Here is a 22,394-nt window from a genome sequence, read left to right as displayed (position 1 = left end):
AACTATTAATAAATTATTTTAGAAAATGTCAGGTCCTTAGGATAATATATTTTGTTGCAAAAACCCTTGTCATTGGGCTTCAAATTAGACTGAGAGGTAGGGTACATTGACCAACTTTTGGCAATTCCGTACACCAGTAACTCTCACTATACATGCATTCACATCCAATTTAGAAGTTTGAATGAAACAAGTTTACGATCGTTATAAGACCTAAATCCAAAATATAAATATAGAATGATGTAATTTGCAGCAGCAGGAGTATGAAATAATGATATCCTGTACTTAATTATATACAGGTATAATGAAAAGGTAAAAGTATCTGTAGAGAAAGAGGGCAATAACTCGGGATTCAAAACTGTGTCGTTATTCCAAGTTGTCGCCCAATGCCTCTATGGGTCTTGACGACCGACACAAAGTACTTGTTGACACTTGATTACCACGTTTGATTGATTGATACGGCTTTCAAAGTTTGCAGGTGTCCATTATGATCGTCTTGACAGAAGACAAACAAAAGAAACGTTGAAAGTGTTTCGTATGAAATGCGTTTCTTCGTTTTAAACCACCTGTGGTAAAGCGCGGCATGCGGGACTATTTATCTTACGATACTTACAAAGGTAATGTCTACATCTTCATATATGTAGTGCTCGTAATGCCGGGTTACATGGAAAATATGTACTAAATGCTAATCAGATATCTAATACGGCGACAGCTCACTTCTAATCTTAACGCCGGATGTACTGGTACTTGACATACTGTTCATACTGTTACACTATGCACCTTGCATTCGTTAATGCCTAACATACACAGCACATGTAAACTTGAATTTCGGTTTCATTATCCGGTTTCTTTCATAAGAAACTCCTTTTTTCGTGGGTTATGTTCAAAATGGGGTCCCGCATGATTGTTCGTTTTAACAGATTTGGCAAGAGACATCTGGAATATGGAGCTCCAGGCACCCTCCGAAGATGTCTGCTGAAAAATTGCAGATGTCTCCAAATCAGCAATACATTCATGCAAAATTCATTTCTTATTCCAAAGGGACACAGGTTTTTCAATTCGGGTAAGGGAATCAATGGCATATTCTCGTTCAGCAAAGCTGACTATATCGTCTACGTCAAAACTGGAGACGTTATTCATGCTGGTACCGACGCCAACGTCAGAATCATCCTCCATGCGAAAGATGGCAACAAATCGAACGAGATCCTTCTGGACAATGTGTTTAAGGACGACTTCGAAAGAGGCAATATTGATGTATTCAAGCTCAAAAACCTCTCTCATCTGAAGGATATTCAGAGGATAGAATTTTGGAGGGACACGTCCGGGTTCGGAAGTAACTGGTTCGTGGATCACATAGAGATAGAAAATATGAAAACTCGAGAACGATTCATGTTCCCGGTCTTTCGTTGGATAAAGCCTCACGTGCATTATGTCATCAGAGAAATGGACAACTATTTGCCGCAGGACGATCCGGAAATAGACTCTCGTACACAGGATTTGGAGCAAAAGCGGGAGGTATATGAGGTCGCCCAAAAAGTTTCAGGAGGCCCAGCACAGGTAAGGTAATGGTGTGCTTATTTAATATTTAGAGATAAGACAATATCGTGAATAAGGAGACAAAAATATTGAAAACACAATTTATGTGCTGCCGTTTAAAAAATTTCTTCTCAAAATAAACTTGTGAAATTGAAGCCATACTGATAACCTGCGACCCAAATCAACCCAAGAACAGAATATATAAATGTATGGTATTGATATGGATTATGGTGTTTATATGAATATGATAATCGTAAATCACGTGTTAGGCGAGCAAGTGTAAGGCTAACACATCCCAGTTTCAAGTGTTTATATTGATACGCCACTCTTCTCCTATTGTTTAAGTTAACACCCATTTAATTCAGAGCGATTTCTTAAGAATGTGACTGCTAGACTTCTCCGTAATCACGCGTCTTGTGAATTAGCTGGAAATGCAGTTAAAGAAAAATATATAAATATTGGCAACATTTGATTAAAAAAAGCCAAAATTCACGCTAAAAATTCGATCAAGAGCCATCGACAGTAAATGGACTGTATAAATGAACAGAATTGTAATCGTAGCCTGATTAATTATTATTATTATTATTATTATTATTATTATTATTATTATCGAAGTGACATAGCGAGATTTAGTGCAATGACATTTCTCGTTTATACCAGAATTTGATTATGAATGACTCCCCATCCTCTACACCACCCTCAACCCCCATACTTAGAGCCAACTATCTGCTGGGGGTGGGGGACAAAACTGTTATATCTTTGGGCGTTTGCACTGCCGGGTGTGTGCAGACAGCTCCAGAGGAGGTAGGATGGTTTAGGTTGAGAATTTGAGGTTTGATGACAGGCAATATTGAAACAACCGGTCCTTTGTGACAGATAATACTGAAAAACAAAAGCAGAAAGGCTTTTAATCACGGCACATACCACATAATTGCCCTAAGCTGTGCCAGAAATACATTTTTTGTTTGGATACGGTTCACGTTGGCTCATTGAAGTTTACGTTACCAGAGTTATCATATGGATTAGCAACTCAGGAACGTGATAGTGCTTGTATTTACAGTGCATTCATTTGAATAGAGACCAAACATCTCGCCTAGACAGTGTTTCCAACCCTTATTAATTCAGACCAACTTAGATGATTTTCTTTGAAGAATGAATTTAATTTAGCGGTAGGTTACTACTACATATTCTCGGGATGCACGACGGTTAACGATAGACGAGTTGGTGAACAAGCTATTTCACAACGGATCGCAGTTTCTCTATTTCGATCACAATATTGAATAAGTCACAATGAAGATATAACACAAAGGTTTCATGAATGGGTGTGTTCAGGCGTTTGAACAAGGTCCCAAGCGACATTTGAATGGATTTCTCGGTTTACGTTTTCTCTTTTCCCGTGATCTTTTACTCTTGAGGAAACGTGCAACTGAACACTTCATGCGCTCCCTATCTCTCGTTGTTGTTGCTGGTGCTGTAAGGGTTTAACGCCATTTTTCAGCGTAATATAGGCTATACATGGCGGCCAGTATAAATGGTGGACGAAGAACCCAGGAAAACTCCGGAAAGAACCACCGACCCAAGAGAAGAGATACTGGCAAGCTTTCTCACATATCCTTAGGACCTTAGGCAGTCGAAATCTTTTGGGCCCCCTCACAAATTATCTCCTAATACGTTTCATCAATAGTATTTTCATCCGTTGTCGTGAGGCCCTTAGGCCGGTACCGACTCTGCCTATTTGGTAATCCGGCACTACACATTGACCGAATGCGAGACTCGAACCCACGCAAACAGAGGTGAGATGGCTGTGATCCGTAACGGTGAGCGCTTTAGACCACTCCTCGAACCCACACAGACAGAGGTGAGATAGCTGTGATCCGTAACAGTGAGCGCTTTCGACCACTCGGCCACTCGCCCCCCCCCCCCCCCCATGTAACCCATTTGTTATATAATTACCTCAAGGAAGCTCCACTTCATACCCCTCTCCAGAATGTAACCTATTTGTTATCTTAATTTACACCCGGGTAGCATTACATAATCCTAGCACCAGAGTAGAGCTTGATCAGCTTAAACCGACATATCAATTTGAAGAGCAGCAGCCGGATATTTAAATACCATGTACTGCTTATTGTTCAAATTCTTATAAGAAGCGACTAATGGGGGCGACCTGTTCTCACCTAAAATGCGTCCCATTATCACGCAGGGCCTAATTGGGGGTCCGGTGGTTTCTGGATCCCAGGCTAAAATACCCCCCACCAAAAAAAAAAAAGAAGAAACAACCGTACTCACGCAAGCATTCATTCGACCATCGTTTCATTCTTGTGCATTTTTAATGGGTATTATGCACATTATGAGTAAACATACACATAGGGCGCAAAGGAGTTTTATGCACAAAATTAATGCCGCATTCACCGCTTTGTCAAAAAGGTCTATATTGTTATATATATATATATATATATATATATATATATATATATATATATATATATATATATATATATATACATAGCATAAGTAAATTATTCTCTTGACACAAACCCTTTTCCTAGGTGATAATTCTGCAAAACATTGTGTACTAAACAGGCTAATGCAACTGAAAATAATTGCCATCCAAGTCGTTTTCGAGATATTCGACTTGCCCTGAACCCACCTGTTTATGTCTATGAGAAGGGAGTGGGGTGGGGTGGTCAGCTCGTCTTCCTAGTCGACTCTTGGTATTTATCTATCTATATACTGCAGAGTAACTATGTGAGGTTTACTGTATGGCTGACACACAATGTTGAAAAGCAACAGGTCATGTAAGTTTTGTCACTGACAAAATGCATGATTTACGTGGACAGCTAAATCATAACAAAGTTGATATCTGAAGCCTACGTTTCGTTATTTGGAGTTTGTATGCATTTCTTCATGTTATTTCCTTATTGATTTCATAAATGTTTACTATCATATTTTAAGAGCTGTTGATCCAGAGAGAGAGAGAGAGAGAAGTAGTAATAATAGTAGTAGAAATACTAAGCAGGCCTGGATATGGAAATACAGGTTTGAAGAAGATACATAAGGGCAAACGTATTTCCTATATTGGAAACTAAACTAGTTCCAAAAACATTTCTCCACTGTGGCGGTAATGTGGTATCACCATGTTGCAACATAATGTTTCTGCCCTGATATATTTCTGTAACTCGTGGCATCATCCTGTTCCTCGTTTTCCGCACTCAGACATCAGAAACATGTCATGATATATCAAAGATTTCAGTTTTACACAAGCTGTGTTTCACCATGCATCATGCGCATGCCCGGAACTACTTTAAACAGTTGTTTAAATGTGTGAAAATATTAATATATTTAACTTTTGGGATGTATGTTGGCAAAAAGCAGATTGTTAGCTTCGCTAAATATTTTAGTTACTCAGCAATCATGAAACACAAGCATAATCAACACCACCAGTTTTGCAAACAGTTAGCAGTGCTAACATCGTCGAAGGCGAGCTCACCCAAGATCATTTCAACTCCTTGGTACCATTTAATCACAATATAAATTAGGCCAAACGCCAAAACTGCTTACAGGTTTCCGCAAAACTGATCCCTGCAATTGATCGGTCGCCAGCCACAAAATAAGCAACATTTCCGCCAATATTTATGCATGTATGATCAAGGTAATGGTGTAAGTAAATTTGCATGTTTGTGTTGACGCTACTGTGAAATAGCAAGATTATTTCTCTTGTATAATTCCCTAATTTACGGGCAAACATAAATCAAAAGTGATAAACAAAATCGAAAATACACAATTCATTACCATCTTAAGAGCGAAAATATCGCATGAATTTTAACAATATCCAGAAGCCCACTTTACATCTAGTACCTTTCACCAACGAGGGTAATTTCTGTTTGGATTGTCATTATTACTTTTGCCAGTACCTTCAGAGAACACGTTTTATTCTGGCATGCCGCTGTCCGTAAAGCCAGGTGCATAACTTTATGGATGGGCTTTTTTCGCAATTAGTTATTCTTGCCACAAAGTAAGAATAGCAAATCAAATTGCAAAGTAATCATATCTAGGGGGAATTGTTCTATAAAAATGAGCTATCAGTGATGATTTACAGAAGCTCAATTCATTGTCAGAAGTTCCTCAAATGCGATTTTAGTAGAATAAAACTTTGTTTTGACACCTAAAAGACATGCCCGATTTTAAAAATATGGTGCCGATCTTCATGTGCATGATGTTCACTGTCAATAATTTGGAACGCAAGCACCTTGAACTTTTTTGTGTACAAGGTGGTAATGTCTGTGGATATTTCGTGCATGCTAAAACCCACAGATTTAAAAACACAGAGAAATGTAATTTTTGTGCGATGCAAAAAATGTATGGTCAGCGAAAATGTCATTGTTCTCAAAGCATCAAACATTGAAACCCAAGACAAAAAAGGACCTTTAATCACTTCTTTCAATAGAAAAAAACCAGCAAGCAGCGCTTTTTTCCTCTAATGATACGACTAGGTAGGTAGACTAATATATTTTTTAAGAAAGCAAACATAAATTTAAAAAAATCACAAGTGGAGGATGAACTTTTCTGATGTGACTTTGTTATATTTGAGTTACAATGAGTGTACTGCGTATCAGAATCCGTTTCTGTAGCGGTTCTACTGGTGTTGATATTGTGAGCTTGTACCTTCTTACAAGGTGTCCGCTTTATTTGGCTATCGTTATCTAGAGGGTGATCGCCCTCGGTATTGTTGCCTGGATCGAGTATATTTTAAAATAAAGTGTGAAAATATAGATGGAATAAATATATATCTGAGCAGATATATAGAACAGAAGGACACAAGCCCTCTTATATGGAAAAACAATTTTTTTTTTATAAATTACATAAACTGGGATAATACATTACATTAGGAAGATGCACTTCTTTTCTAAATAAATCTTTCACCTAATTTCAAACTCAATATATTTATATAAATAGCCAACATGTTTTAAATGATAGAATTAGTTCATCATATAATCGAGTGAACGATCGAAGTCATTGCTTTGTACAACTTCATAACCTGCTTATGCCGGTCCACTACAACTTCACCGCGGTGGTTCCTTTAGGTCCTTTCGCTTTTCCCCTTTTCCAACCTCCCTACTGTCTCGCCTCTTTCGACCCTCAAACTTAGTGTGGGTAGGTGGATACGTAAGTACGTAGATAAGTAGATAAATGGATAAGTAGGTACGTGTATACGTCAGTGGATACTTCAGTGGATACGTCCGTGAGCTACTTCCCATTTCAAAATAAACAGATAAGCAACCTAAATCTTCTGTCAGTTTTCCCACTGGGAACAGATCATTACTCCCCTCTCGTTATGTCAGATATCGTTCTATCAGAATTCAACAGACCAAAGGCTATCTGGTCAAGCTAAACATGGCATACCATAAACAAACCTAGTTTCAAAAGATTAACGTACTTCCTAATGGCTATTTGATCACTGATTCCCATTAACATTACACGAGACATAACAGTTCCGTTCTCATGTCAATTACACAAATGAATGAATGAAATTCATTATACGCTTAACAACGTTATTTTCAGCGAACACACACATTCAAGTCTTTATCATCCACGAAATCATATAAGATAGGTGAATTCGAACGGATTCTCGTTAATCATATCAACTAAAGTAATGCATGAAATCTTAGAATACCCAATTTCTATACAAACAATACGACAAATTCCAACAATTCGTCAAACTTATATAAAAGAGATCATTGTACGAATTCAGATAGCTGAACTCATAGTTACGCTCATATCGAGAATATTGATCTACGGATTTAAACAAATAAATTCATGCAAATGTAAGCAAATAAATTCAAGCAAATCATTATATTGGTATTAACGAATTACATGAAATTGAGTCAAATACCTTGTGCTTTCAAGCTTTGTTCGCTTCTACCTCCGAATTGTGTCCTTTGACTTTCCATACACCCAGACATCCGCTCCGTTTGACAAATGTTTCAGGAGAGAATTTCTTATAAATTCAATCTCGGAGTCCCTTATAGTTTCACTCTTGCAGGAAAGATGCAGACTGACTAGATTTTTTCGATGAGTGCCATTTAACCCCAAGAAATTTCGTATTTAGCGTAACCAATCAGGATTAAATATATTTCCCGCCTTTTATAACTAGGCGATCGCTTTGCTAGCAATTCTTATTTCAAACAAAATATTCGTGTGGAATTTATTTGAAACGTAATCTGCTTAACAGGAATGAGAAGTCACGTGCGTATGATATGTGGTGGCATGCTCGTATAAAACGTACGATAAAATCTCTGACAACACCAAATAACATTATCGGTACTATAAATGGACACAAGGAGTGCAAGCGTGACCCCAGCTCGACACGAATTTTCTCACGCTCATTTTATCGCTTCAAAATCGCAACAAGACAGAAAGACTACAATCCGGCGAATTGACCTTTGTTTTCACCATTACGGTCACAAACCCTTTCTAGCAGAATCCATCAGATGGAAGTAGCCCATTCTATCAGTTTCTACCATGCATTAAATAAGTGTTAGGGTCTAATAATCTAAATCGATTAGTTGAATTTGCTCAGAATAATGAATTCATCATGAAAATGTTATTTACATTATTATATTACTACCATTTTCAAAAGTTGTAAAAAAAATGCTCTCACTGTGCATTTACATACATACATACATACATGCATCCATACATCCATACATACATACATACATACATACATACATGCATACAGTTACTGATAGCGTTCAGACTTTCCTTGCATTATATACACATTATTCCTGATAGTTTTAGTATTTTGTGTTACCTGTCTGTCTGTCTGTTTGTCTCTCTCTCTCTCTCTCTCTCTCTCTCTCTCTCTCTCTCACACACACACATCACCATCAACATCAACATCAATGGTTACTCAGTGGTAAAAAGTTTTTCAGCTTTTCTTCTTTCCTACTGCTTTTTTTTCTCTCTCTCTATAATTATCATCATCATCATCATAAATAGTACAACTCTAATACAAGTATCATATTTTCTTTTTCACTATTACTATCTGTTATGAAAAAAACTAAGTACAAACAACAGATGATCCTACCAGGTGGCAACATATAGAAAGTCGGTCAAACACATTTTTAAATCTACCGGTTCCAGCATCCGTCTGGGCTTTAATATTTGGAAGTGTGATGCCATCATCAACCGTTATTTCTACAATCCGAACTTTAAATACATATTTCTGTTCTGGAAATTTATATAAAATTATCATATGATACAGTCGGAAATAAAAAGCAAGTTAAACATTTTATCTTGTGAAATTGCTTTCATAATGTTATTCAGCCCGTGGTAGAATGGGCTACTTCCGTCCGATGGATTTTGTATGAAAGGGTTTGTGACCATAATGGTGAAAATAAAGGTTAATTCACCGGATTGAATTCATGCGATGGTCGTCCGAGAGCTATGCGTTGGTACATTACTGTCTTTTGAATGGATATGTGTAGCTTTGAGTCTTCTTGCGATTCTGAAGCAATAAAATACACATGAGAAAAGTCGAATGGAACGGATGGTTGGGGTCATGCTTGCACTCATTGTGTTCATTTATAGTACCGATAAGGTGATTTGGTGTTGTCAGAGAATTCATCGTACTTTATTGATAAAACGCCAGACTCATGTGCTCGTATCTAGCCGGAAACAGCGGTCTGGTTATATTCGCCGATGGCAGGTCTTAAGATTATTGCACAAGGAATCTTTGCTAGCCAAGGTTCCGATAACACTATCTACACCTTGGCATATCGAGTAGATATTTCTGTGTTTCCGGTCTGTGAATTTCATTGGATGCGGCGGCAAGCCACTGCATCCAATCAGAATTAAGTTGTTCAAATTTGAACACTGTCCCTACGTGATCGAGACAAGGGGAGCGAAAAACTTGAATGAGCTGATAAATAAGTACTTTTCCAGTGCCGGTACGTGTTGTCACCAATACCTTTCACCAAAATAGACCTGTAATGGTTTCCCTCTGGTACATAGTCATACTTTCGATGTTAAACGTACAAAATATCCTTTTCAGGTCAATTGCCATCACCGTTTTCGGCCGTTGTATAATGCACCACGCTATTGGTTAGCTGAAAGTACAAACTAATAACACATGAAATCCAATAGATGTCGCTAGGACAAAGCGCCGTATAGCTGTTCAATCCACAAAGGTGCAGATTGGGTTATCGGAACCTTGGCTAGCGAAGATGTGGCACGACGTAGCAGAGTAGTTAAAAGGTATTCCGATTTTTCATTTGTACTGAAAACAGGCGATGTCATTAGGTGTAAAGACTCGGCATAAACACATTAAACTGATCATATCCTACTCAAAATGAAAGAATATTCCTACTTCAAATAAAGTACATGACCTGCTTTTTATGTCTCATGCCACTACCGATTGCATAAGTCCACCACCACCCAAAAAGCAAACAGTCATTGAATATAGCGCAGCCATCAATGGTTTTGTAATGTTAATAATTATGTGTCTAGTATAAATACATTGTATTCTGTTCATGTTAGAAATTAATCGTCACGATGAAGGAAACAGAAGTCAATATTTATCCATTCAAAGAAACGTAAAGAATCGTTTCATCCCATCAGGATCAAATTTAAAAAAACCCCCAAAAAACAAAAACAGAACTTCTATCAATAGTCCCTACGATATTGTCATTGATTGGTCCCACGTTCTACTTTTCACCTTATCTTTCTTCGGGCAGCTAAAAAAGAAGAAAGAAAAGCATTTGCATACCCGGTATGACATGTCAAAAGTATTCAGTCCCCTTTCCTGCACAGATTGACAGTTTAGCGACCTCTTAATGATCACAGATGACGTGAATTCAGATTTGTTTTCTCCGCTTCCCTTTTGGTATTTAGCTATGCATGCTTATAAAGTTATTCTTAGATCTAAAAAAAAATATACAGAGAGGAAATATGATATCGCGCGATATTGTCGTGAAATGGCGTTTCTATATAGTCATTAGAACACCCTGCAGGTCTTCAAGTCAGTTTGTCGACTCAACAATTTTACAGTTAAAATATAAAGTTTATTTTTCCTCCATGTATCGCACCATCCATACACCTGCCGGTAATGGAAAACAAATATAGTGACTGTCTTTACTAAGATCAATAGGGCACTCTAGGAATGAAATAAAAATCATAGTGCAAATTGTATTTTAACTAGTATTGTATTAATTAGTTTCTAATGTTAAGATCCAATTAAACAACACGCTTGTATACATGAAGCTACGGTTATAATCCAAGCCGATTTCAGAAATATATCTACGCCTTATGAACATCGAGATTAATCATCACTCTTGCAGTAAAAGCATTGCATACACTTGTACACAGTTTCTAAACAAATACCCTTCAACATTTTATGTTTTAAATACTGAAGCCCCATTTTACACAAGGAAGCCCCATTTTACATACTGAAACCCCATTTTCACTTCACATCTCAAATTACTTTCTTCAATATTTGGGTCTGTTGTACACATCTTTCTTACTGTTTCGTTTTAACAGTGATTTTGTTTCAATGTGTATCCAGCAGGCATCAATAATTCAAACGTAGTCATAATGTCGTGAAAAGGTTTTGCTTTATTATTAAGAGTCAATGCTAGGCAATCATTGACCTTTTTATTAATAAACACCTGTCAATGTCAGGCTGTTATTGACAATTTTATTAAGAATAAATACTAGCCAATTTCAGGCTGTCATTGACATTTTTATTAAGAATAAACACTTGTCAATGTGAGGTTGTCATTGACACTTTTTATTAAGAATAAACACTAGTCAATGTAGGTCTCTCATTAACATTTTTATTAAGACTAAACACTAGCCAATGTCAGGCTGTTTTGACAATTTTATTAAAAATAACTACTAGCCAATGTCATGCTGTCAATGCCCTTTTTATTAAGAATAAAAACATTAGCCAATGTCAGACTGTCAATGACCTTTTTCTTAAGAATAAAAACACTAGTCAATGTGAGGCTGTCGTTGACCTTTTTAGTAGGAATAAACACTAGCCAATGTTAAGCTGTCATTTTACTTTTTTTTATAAAGACTCAACACTAGTTAATGTGAAGATGTCGTTGACTTTTTATTAGGAATAAACACTAGCCAGTGTGAGCAGGTTTTAAACGAAATAATTATTCCTATTTCATTCTTCCTTCTATATTTACCCTTGAGGAATCTTTAAACATTTACCAAACAAGGCAATGCAAAATATATATTTGTGGAGAAATTCTAAGAAAATTGCAGAAAGTATACCCTAGTCATAAACTGATTTCATTAAGGTATTCATATTTCCACCTCATGAGTCCGTATTCATATTTACACCTCATGAGTCCGTATCTTGTGCTGTAGCTTAAATTATTCTACGAAGGCATTCGGTTCCATTCTACGAGGGCATTAGCATCCAACAGATTACTGAAAAGTGTTTTGTTCTTACTGTTTTACAGCTTCGCGACAGACTCACTCTCAAAAACACTTTGATAGGCTTGTAGGAAAGTGGGATTGAGTAGTAAAAAAAGGTTGCATGGCCTTGAACTTTCTTGAGGCAAATATTATCCAAATCAGAAATAGATTGTAAAGCGCGTTCTTCATCAATCTCAGTCGTTTTCCGGGTTTTGTAGCAAGGAGGGCAGGGGTCAGGAATTTCCATAAGTTTACTTTCAATTCGCTCTATGCATTTCAATAAATTCAATGAATAGACAGTGCAGCCTGCTAAAGAAAAAAAAAATGAAATGAAGAACTTTCATTGTTTCTTTGATTCTGGTCATGTAAAAGATAAAATTAAGTTAGTAGATCAATCCCAAAAGACTGAAATGTATGATCATGCTGGCCATTAATGAATATAACTGCTGCATTTTGTGTCATTCAAATGCAGCTGGTAATTGCGATTCGTGATATTTGCAGTACAGTCCTGTGTGTGCGTATGTGTGTGTGTGTTTGTTTGTGTGTGTGTGTGTGTGTGTGTGTGTGAGAGAGAGAGAGAGAGAGAGAGAGAGAGTGAGAGCGAGACAGAGAGAGAATAGGAAGTCCGCGTTTTATGCATATGATATCACATTTGGTTTATAGTATTATTCAAACGATGTCTAAGTATCGTTACGCGAAGACGTACCTCACCAGATATTCAGTCATGGATTATGACTTTGGCAATGCACATAGGAATCGTTTCATCTGTTTTCTTCGTTCTCTCATTTTTTCGTGGTAAGTCTACACAATTGGCAGATTTAGCATTTTAAAAGTTGTGCTCGGGGCCATCCTTTTGGTACGTACGCAAAAATCTGGTAAAGTTTGACCCCTCCCCCTCCCTGTACACATGCGCACTATTTTTACACACCCCACCTGCGTACATACGTTTGACGCATCCTCACCCCGAATTCTTTTGAACGGCCTATATTTAATCCAGGCAGAAACAATCAAGGATTAATAATATTAACATATTTAATAAAACAGATAGTCCACCGACGTTAAATGTCTGTCTGCATCCAAGAAATAAACAGCGTAACTTTAAACAGTTTGTATAGTGTCCGCTAAAATTCAGTCGAACAGGTTACGTATTAGACAAATTATTATCGAGGTTTCACCCCCTCCCTGTTTCCTATGCGTAGGTACATTATCAGCAGCCCCCCCCCCCCCCCGCAAGCGTGTGTATTTGGGTACGTACTAAATGGACGGACCCTTATTTTGCCTGTATTTCTACTGAAGTTTTATGGGGAGAAATCCTCTTTTTTGTTCTCGCTATTCTAGTGAGATGCTTTCCGATTTACGTATGAAAGAAGAAAGATAGAGCCAAAATTTAATATCGTACCGTATATACTCTTTTATACGACAAGTCTTACTGCTAACTGAACAGACTCAAATCTGCCTTCGTATAAAATAGATCTTGATCTGCAGGAGCGTTGTGCTACGGAAGATCGTGATCTCTGTTTCTTGCATTTTGAGTATACAAGGTACCTAAGACTGAAAAGCTACTTTTGCATAGGCTGGTGTTTTATGGTGCAGCAACACATGCCCGTTATTCGGCACCTAGCTAATTTAGAGTAACATGCCTTGACTAGGGACATTACAGTATCCAACCTAAGCTGATTCAGTACTAGGATGGAAAAAAAACACCCCCACCTCCCCCCCCCCCAAAAAAAACAGGCATACTTTTTTCGTCGCAATTCCACACACAAACCATTTAGCTACGGCGGCTCTGCGAGTGTTGGCACCATGGCGTATGACTAATATCAATCCTTGTTTAAAGACTATCAGTTCCATATCTGGCATAGTGAAGAAAAAGTCGCAAAGAAATCATGATCATGTCACAGCCTTAGAGATCAATTTTGTTTACACAAAAAGTTTTTTTCCCCGAGATATTTATTTAAATTCGATATTTTAATCTAATGTCAAACGATTTCATAACAAGACGCATTTCATTGTTAACCTGTGAGTGTAATATATTTCATATTGTTTTAATTTGTTACGTTTTTTGTTATGGATTCACATGAGCATTAGTTAGGGAATTAATCACTAAAGTACACATACTTGAGGATACTGTTTTATTCATGCTTCTTGGTTCAATTGACAACCCTATGCAGAATCTAAACACGATAACGCACGATTAATTCTCTTTCTCTTTTTCACGAGCAAAATGATACATGATACTCATCAGATACAGATGTGCATCGCACCAAACCCTTGATATATATATATATATATATATATATATATATATATATATATATATATATATATATATATATATATATATATGAAACATAACCCTTAACATAGGCATGCATTTTATTCAAAGATTTATTATGTGATGAAAAAACGATACTTTCCATCGTTCACTCGAGAAAATAAGTTTCCAAATTTACAGAAGGTTTCTTTAATTTTCTTTATTTTACATTTTAATTTGTAAGATATAGTTTATTTGCACCCTCCCGTTGTTATTATTATATTTTTTTTGGTACCTTCTGCAGATTTTGAAAACAAAAGGCATCGAAGTCATATACAAAACTCAGTCATTTCATTCATCAATTTATCATTTCACGACAGATATAATGTAGTTCACCGTCTATGATGGTCTTAATAGTAGAAATTTTGGAGCTCCGTCTCTTTAAACACATGAATACTAAAGTTCATCCGTATAATTGTGTTCAGTTTGTCTTAGAAATAAGAAAACTATACATTGCAAATATTGGTTTCACACATAATTAGTCCATCTACATATGCCTGTAGACATGTATGCCTAATTTCATTTGTGTGTTTGAAATCATTTCTCCTTAATCGTCCTAAAAATCAGAAAAAAATTGCTTTAATGACATGCAAATCTATTAGGTAATCTTCACAGGAATAACAGATACACCCTTCTTTACTTTGCCTTCCGTAAGTGGTGCTTGCGTTACGTGCAAAAAAGCGTTTACTGTCATAAAAATAAAGAAGAGAGAAAGAAAAGAAAAACGAGCTGCAAATTTTAAGATTGTATTACGACGAATTCTATGTTTACTTTAACAGTCTGAACATGTAATGAGATTTCTACAAATCGACAGAAAAATGATTGCCAAATTTACATTACGTTGTTATTTGTAGGTCTTTTTTTATGTGCACTCTTTCTTGCTGATCTCTCAGGACAGATGAACTGACGGTAGGGACAAAATCAAGACGATCCCTCTAACAGCTGTCAGGGCTTGTTTAAATGAGGTGATAAACCGGAAGGGTGTGCAAGATACGCGTACACGTTATTTAAGTAGTATTTGCATAAGGCGTTCCAAAATATTACATGTGGTAGCATTAGTACGGTCACCTGCCCGTTGTATGAGCCTTCCATCGTTTTGATAAATGGTTTTTACTGGTTCACCTAATACAACTACCCTATTTCCTGCTATTGCCAGGGTTGGAAAAAGCGTTTGACAGGAGAAGTAAATAAAAGAGAAGTATATACAAATGCTGAGGGTGCAAATGACAGCTTTTATGCACAATTTGTTTTGCCACATCCACTTGCCTAATATAAAAAAATCATATTTTTGGATAGCTATTTTTAAAACAAAGCATAAGGATATTATTTACGTAACCTGACAAGTAAATGGCAACCCTACCCCAAATCTATACCTGCATTTTTCACGACTGAAGGTCATTCTTGACACCAAGTGAGCATGCTCACAGTGCAAACACAAGCCCTTTCCCTAGGTGATAATTCTAAGATATATCGTGTACTATACATTTAATGCAATTCAAAATAGTTGCCATCCAGGTCGATTCTGAGTTATTCTTCTTGCTTTTAACCCACATGTCTACTGGTATGGGTGGCCAGCTTTTCTTCCTAGCCGACTGTTGGTATGTCATTGTCTACATACTGTGAAGTCACTATGGAAGGCGTAAATGACTTTTATCTGTTTCAAGAACAACACAAGCTTGAAACGCCTAATTCACAAATATAGCTATGTATTTAATTATTAAATAATAATTTCTGAAGATTTCACACCATAACCTCAAGTTCAGAAATTCGACATAGGCCAGTTTACGAAACTACCCCCTGCCATTGTCTCGCGACAACTAATTAGCACAAGCAGTAAATACGTTGCTGTACGATACATAATTACAAAGTTTCAACTGCATCATCCTACCTATGAATCAGTCTTTCTGCTTTAAATAATCAGTATTCTACTTTATCCGCACATGACTACTTTATCAGCACTTGATAAACTCGTGCACACTGTTTTGATATGCTTTTCTGGTATTTTGATTAACGGAAATTGAAGAAATACAGACTCACGAACTCGAGAGCAAAGTGGGCAGGGACCAGTTTTTATGCACAAATTTAATGCCGCAATCACCGGCCTAGTATTAAAAAAAATCATAAAAGTAAAATACACAGGTGGGTCAAAAGGTCCATATTTTGGATACCTGTATTAAAATAAAGCATAATAATATTATCCACATGACCAGAGAAGTCAATGGCAATTTATAGCAAGAATGTTTATGGAACCCAACTCCAAATTTATAGCTACAATTTTCATGTCCGAATGTAATTTTTGACACCATGTGATGCTCACAGTGGAAACACAAGCCCTTGTTCTAGATATCAGTTTTAAAAAAACAGTGTGCACTAAATAGGCTGATGCAATTGAAAATAGTTGTCATCCAAGCCGTTTTTTTAGGTACTCGACTTGCCCCAACCCACGTGTTTACTGCTGTGGGAGGCTAGCTCTTCTTCCTAGCCGACTACTGGTATTTATCTATGTACAGTAGAGTAACTATGGAAGTTGTACATGCCTGACACCAATGTTAAGAACAACACAAGCCCGAAACACCGAGTTCACAAATATATGCATAGCTTTAATTAGTAAACAATACTAGCTGAAAAAGACACACCATAGCATTTAGTTAAGAAATTTGACGGGGGCCAATTTTCGAAACTAGCCGCTTCCACTAAAACAGATACGCTGTTCCTTGATTTGCTTTGAAATAGCGGGATTTAACAGATTCCCAATTTAAATTTTTTGTTATTGTTTGTTTTTTAATTCTGTTGCACAATATGCATATAAATGATAGTACCCAGTCGAGTTTATTGTAATTGTGTCGTTAAAGTTCACATTATAGCTCCGGTCAACTCTAAATTATATCCTCCTGATATCCAAACACGAAGTACTTCTATAATTAGCACAGATAAAAACTGGTTACAAAATAATGATTGGATGATGATATGATAGTGACTTTTATGCTCAGTGTCCCGTGTTAAATGCTATGATATCGACCTTATACTCAGTGTCTCATGTTAAATGACATGAAAGCGACTTTTATACTCAGTGTCCCGTGTTAAATGATATGCACGGAGGAGAAAGTAAGAATAAATTGTACACTAACTAAAATGTGGAGCGATTCTTTTTGGAATGAAATCGCATTTTTGTGAACAACCTTGCTATTTATTCATACGTGTACAATACGCCAACAATTAGATCGTACACACCAGGCTATAGGCGCATCCATCAAAACTGAGAACCGGACTTCAGTTAAGGGCACAAAGGTTCTCTATACAAACGCAGATGGTTTAATACACATACCTGGCAATCCATCCGTCATATAACCCTGGAATCAACCATAGTCGAATGCGTCGCTCCGTATTCAACTATGGATAAGGAATTTACGTCGCGTGAATATATAAAATTTGTAAAACCTAATTATGAAAGGAAAATGTGGCATTGTTTTTATTCATGTTAATAATGGTGTGGTATTAGTTATATAATATGTAATAGAAAATGCTTAAAAAATATATCTAGGCTTGTTTTTACTAAGTTATATCTTTTTAGATTTTGTTTTTGAGTCGTTTCCATATTTATGTTTAGCACATCACTATTTCATTTTACCCTGAATAAATAACCAAAGACATAACTGTTTTTTTATATAATTTTTTATCCATTTATGAAGCGGCTCAAAATTGAAATATAAATTTAAAAAATGACAAATTGGAAGTTCCAATAATCTAGCTTTGATGTTTAAAATTTTAACTTCTTGTCAAGAATCAAGCAAAGTGCAAAATACGACAATATTTAAAAATGTAAAAAAAATCATATGTTTATCATTCTCATGTAATCCTACTATGTTATATATATATATATATATATATATATATATATATATATATATATATATATATATATATATATATATATATATATCGCATACATGTTTTCTTGCCAGTAGCTTCTCGTGGGTCGGTGGTTCTTTCCGGGGTTTTCCCGGGTTCTTCCTCCACCATTAATACTGGCCGCCATGTATCGTGTGCTGAAAAATGGCGTTAAGCCCCACAACAACAACAACAACATACATACTTTGTTCTGGAGGAAAGCATCAGCCTGACGGCCTCGACTTCCGCCTACGCCATATTGAACTAGTTTTCTGTCCACTAAGAAAATAAAAACATAGAATTATATGCAATTTTGTGTTGGGAAGAATCTTTACACAGAAAATAAATTTGCTTTGTACTTTCAAGTATCAAATATCATCCTAAATTGGCCTTGTCCGAAGTTATCTTCATGTGTTATATACTGAATCGAGATTTAAACTGTTACTTGTACTAGCGCCAAAGGGCAGCCTCCAGCAATAATAAAATATAAGCAAAACAACCCCCACCCCCACAACCAAACAAAACAAACAATATACTCTTAATCTCTTATAGATGCAATCATGGATTAATTAATTTTTGTCCTTTTGGATTTTCAAGTCCCTTTCGTACAAGAATATTCACTTTTTGAATCAGATAATTTTACCATGGAAGAAATTCCACAAGGACTCATGAATCAGATAATTTTACCATGAAAGAATTCCACAAAGAGTTAAGCCGGTTGAGTTTCCTAACTCCTTAGCGATAAAGACCTTGAAAAAAAAAAAAAAACATGAAGCCGATTATAGCGGGCAGCTGTTTCTTTGAAACTGCGTGATAACTCCCGGTGTGGGCTATCAATCCGACTCTTGGGAATGTCAACTTTGGCCAACATTCCAACCAAACATTGCTCCATTTCATATTTTAATGTTTGAGATTTGAATCTCTGAAAAATATACATACAAACTTAACTTTGGCGGATACGTGTTTTGCAGAGAGAGAGAGAGAGAGAGAGAGAGGGGGTGGGGGAGGGAGAGGTGTCCCCAATGTTTCAATTGATATCATTGAACCAAGTTACATTCACGACGTACCCTAACCAAAAAAGGGAACATCTAAAAAAATATCCCCGACCGTCTGAGTAGCAGTGTTCCTGTTATTATCAATAAAAAGGATACACTTTTAAACACTTGATATTTGTTTTCTTTGTTAGACATTATTGGTGATATCTGACATTTTTAGTACACTTGAAGTCAGATATCAGCCATACGACCGTCTTCAGTATAATGAATTATCTATTCCGATCAGTCGACTCAAGGGTTATATCTGTAAATTAAAAAAGACATGGATGAATTTGTTTGACAGCAGTTTGATGGTAATTTTATCAACAACAATGGTACTGAAAACACTACATACGAAAATGAAGATCAATATTGTCTAGATGTTTTAAAACTAATCATGATTGACGCGTTGGCTTGTTTAGCTAATTAGCCCGGCAACTTCTGATGACCTCCTCCATCTGTCTCTCTTTCGCAACAGAGAGAGAGAAAGACAGACAAACAGACATACAGACAGACACACACACACATACGCACAGGCAGGAGCACTGCATGCACGCATTAATCTAACACAGATACTTTTGTTGTAGACGCGTAAATCTTGAAAGACTTAGGATCTACACCCAGTGTACTGGACTTAGCAACATTCTCCCCGCGCCCAGATTCAGATTTAACAAAGCAAAATATGCACTCATTTGATTGAATTTAACAATAAAGGGGAGTTCGAAGCCGTGGATACCTCATTTTATTGATTTCTAAGGTACATAAAGTAGAATTTACAAATTCGAATGACAAACTATATGTCAGCTATTTTCCTAGTGGTAATTGTAGATATATGGTCGCACGACGGTATGTTTCGCATTAAAAAGTAGTTCATCGAAGAGTTTGTTAGCATTATCAACCACTGATCAAGGTTACAGGGTTTAATTTTTGCTAATTAAATTATACGTTACATGAACTATTCATTATCAGTTGATACATTTAGGCAAGTAATATTTTCTAAAACATAAGAGAAAACCCAAAAGGTGAAAAGCCGGGTAAACAATAACATAAACTCGATGAAATTTCATGCAGTTGTACAAGAGAGAAAACAATATATTGTATCGGAAGGTGTAATCTCGCCGTCGACCACGCTGTACTGTGTGCTACCCTGTATCATACTGTACTGAGTAATACTTTCAACCACTCTATACCGTGTGCATGCCTTCGACCATGTTGTACTGTTCTGTATGCCTTCGACCACGCTCTACAACGTGTTGCGTTCGACCACGCTGTACTGCACTAGCCATGCAAGTCATATTACTCCATACAGTCCACACTCTATTGTTATATGGAGGGCAAAGAAAAGAGAATGAGAATACAAGTAATATTGTTAACCAAATTTGACAAAGAAGGGTAGTATCAACAACAAGAAATGGTATAAAAAAACAACGTGCCCATAATGAAATAAATTATGAGAACTTTGTACAAAGCAAACAGGTTGTTATGTGTGTGTGTGTGTGTGTGTGTGTGTTTGTGTGTGTGTGTGTGTGTGTGTGTGTGTGATTTGGAATTTTAACGTAGCTTTAACAATTTTTCAGTCATATGGCTACGATGTCTGCAGTGTGGCAGTTTATAGTGATGTCTAGAACTGGGGCATCATGTCGCAGACATGTAGCATGATGTCCCACCCAGTCACATTATCCTGACACCAGGCCGACAAATCCTAACACTAGCCTCTTAATGCTGAGCGCCAAGCGAGCAGTGTTAGTACCATTTTTGTAAGTCTTTGATGGGACTCGGCCGGGGATCGAACCCACGACCTCCCACAACAAGTTGTTGCAATTAATATGAGCCTACTTAATAATTCAAAATATGTCTGGCCAGTGCGAACGCAAGTTACGCAATTAGGTTGTTTTAGGAAGCCGCGCTGTCTCAGTGGCAAGCGTGTCAGACTCGCGAAAACAAGAACAAGACATGGACGGAGGTGTCACTGGGTAAGGTACGCTCGTTCACTTGCCTAGGTACGAAATACGCTTTCAGGTGTTGATTTGTCTTTAAGCGAAACTCAATAATTAATAGCCTAATCATTTTTTAATCAAGCCGTACCAATGAAGTAGTTCATTCCCATCATTAAAATGTCTGTCTCTAGCCTGACATGTGTTTACTTACGATGTAAACACGAGGTATACCCACAGGCGTGTGTAAGAACTATAAAATGCCAATTAGTTGGCGGATGTTACGGGCTTAAATGCAAAGATAAACACTTGCATCTTGCAATGATTCAGACAGACCGCATACTAAAGCAAAGCACTGAAGTCTTTTTTCCTAACTTATTCTTTTGTTTCGGAAAAGTTGGGATTGTTTCCAAGAGCACTGGGTTTGGTATTCTCCAAGACCTCCAATTTATCATAGGAAAGGTCATCGCCGTTGGAAACTTAAGTTGCATCTAGAGCTATCTGGGAGAGGCTGTAGTTGCTTTATCAGTTGATATATTAACCATTCAAGAAACAAATCAAAAATACTCCCAAAGGGCTCCTGTGTTGAACTCTCAAACCGCTGGCTTACGCTTCGCCTTTGTGTGCCTATCTGATTGTTAGAGATGTGAGGGAATTTATGAATTGAAAAGTATTCCAAGCCCACGGACTTGCGTGAAGGTAGCATTTCTGGCAGTGATTTATTTAAAAACTGCGTGAACAATGAGCTCAGAAGCAATTTATCGGACGATCCATTCATATTTGTTGTTTTTCAGTGTGACTTTCTGATTTTATTGTCTGGAATTTTCGAAAGCGTTTTTCCAAACATTTTAAAAGTTCATACTAACAAGACTCTGCAATGTGAGTATACTAAACGTGGATAATTTTGATTTGTGTTCTCCTCGAAACCCGAATAGAGGATCGAGAGTTAGTGCTTTTACGTGTCTTATGTATCTTTCAAGCTCTAATGTCTGCTTAAAATTTGCAAACAATTTTATCAATATTACATTTCGGGACAGTATTCTGAGGGTGAAATGGACGATGAATCAAAAATCCGTTTTCCCGCTTTTATATATTTTGGGATTAATCGCTTGAACTTAAGCAATAGCGAAAACAAAACCTCGTTACACATATCAAATTCACGAGTGACACATCTTTCAACAAGGGTCGGAATAAATAATAGAAATAGAACGAATCTGTGAAGCGAATCTGAACTATTCTTTGGACATTTTTTAAAAGCTA

General features: G+C 36.8%; 1 protein-coding gene across 1 annotated transcript in view; it reads left to right on the top strand.

Annotated features, from left to right (window-relative positions):
* Positions 1–268: 268 nt before the first annotated feature.
* The window catches only part of LOC149796766 (allene oxide synthase-lipoxygenase protein-like), a 175,918-nt gene continuing 153,792 nt past the window's right edge, over positions 269–22,394 (top strand). Inside the window, exon 1 of the mRNA XM_089961422.1 lies at positions 269–1,554. Coding sequence (XP_089817548.1) covers positions 877–1,554 — 678 coding nt within the window. The 5' untranslated portion in view covers positions 269–876. The remainder of the gene's footprint in view (positions 1,555–22,394) is intronic.

This window comes from Sinohyriopsis cumingii, chromosome 6 (genome assembly GCF_028554795.1).
Source record: "Sinohyriopsis cumingii isolate HCF-2022 chromosome 6, ASM2855479v2, whole genome shotgun sequence".
Classification (NCBI taxonomy): Eukaryota; Metazoa; Mollusca; class Bivalvia; order Unionida; family Unionidae; genus Sinohyriopsis; species Sinohyriopsis cumingii.
The sequence above is the reverse complement of the archived record's forward strand: the minus strand, read 5'-3'. Positions and strand labels throughout refer to the sequence as shown.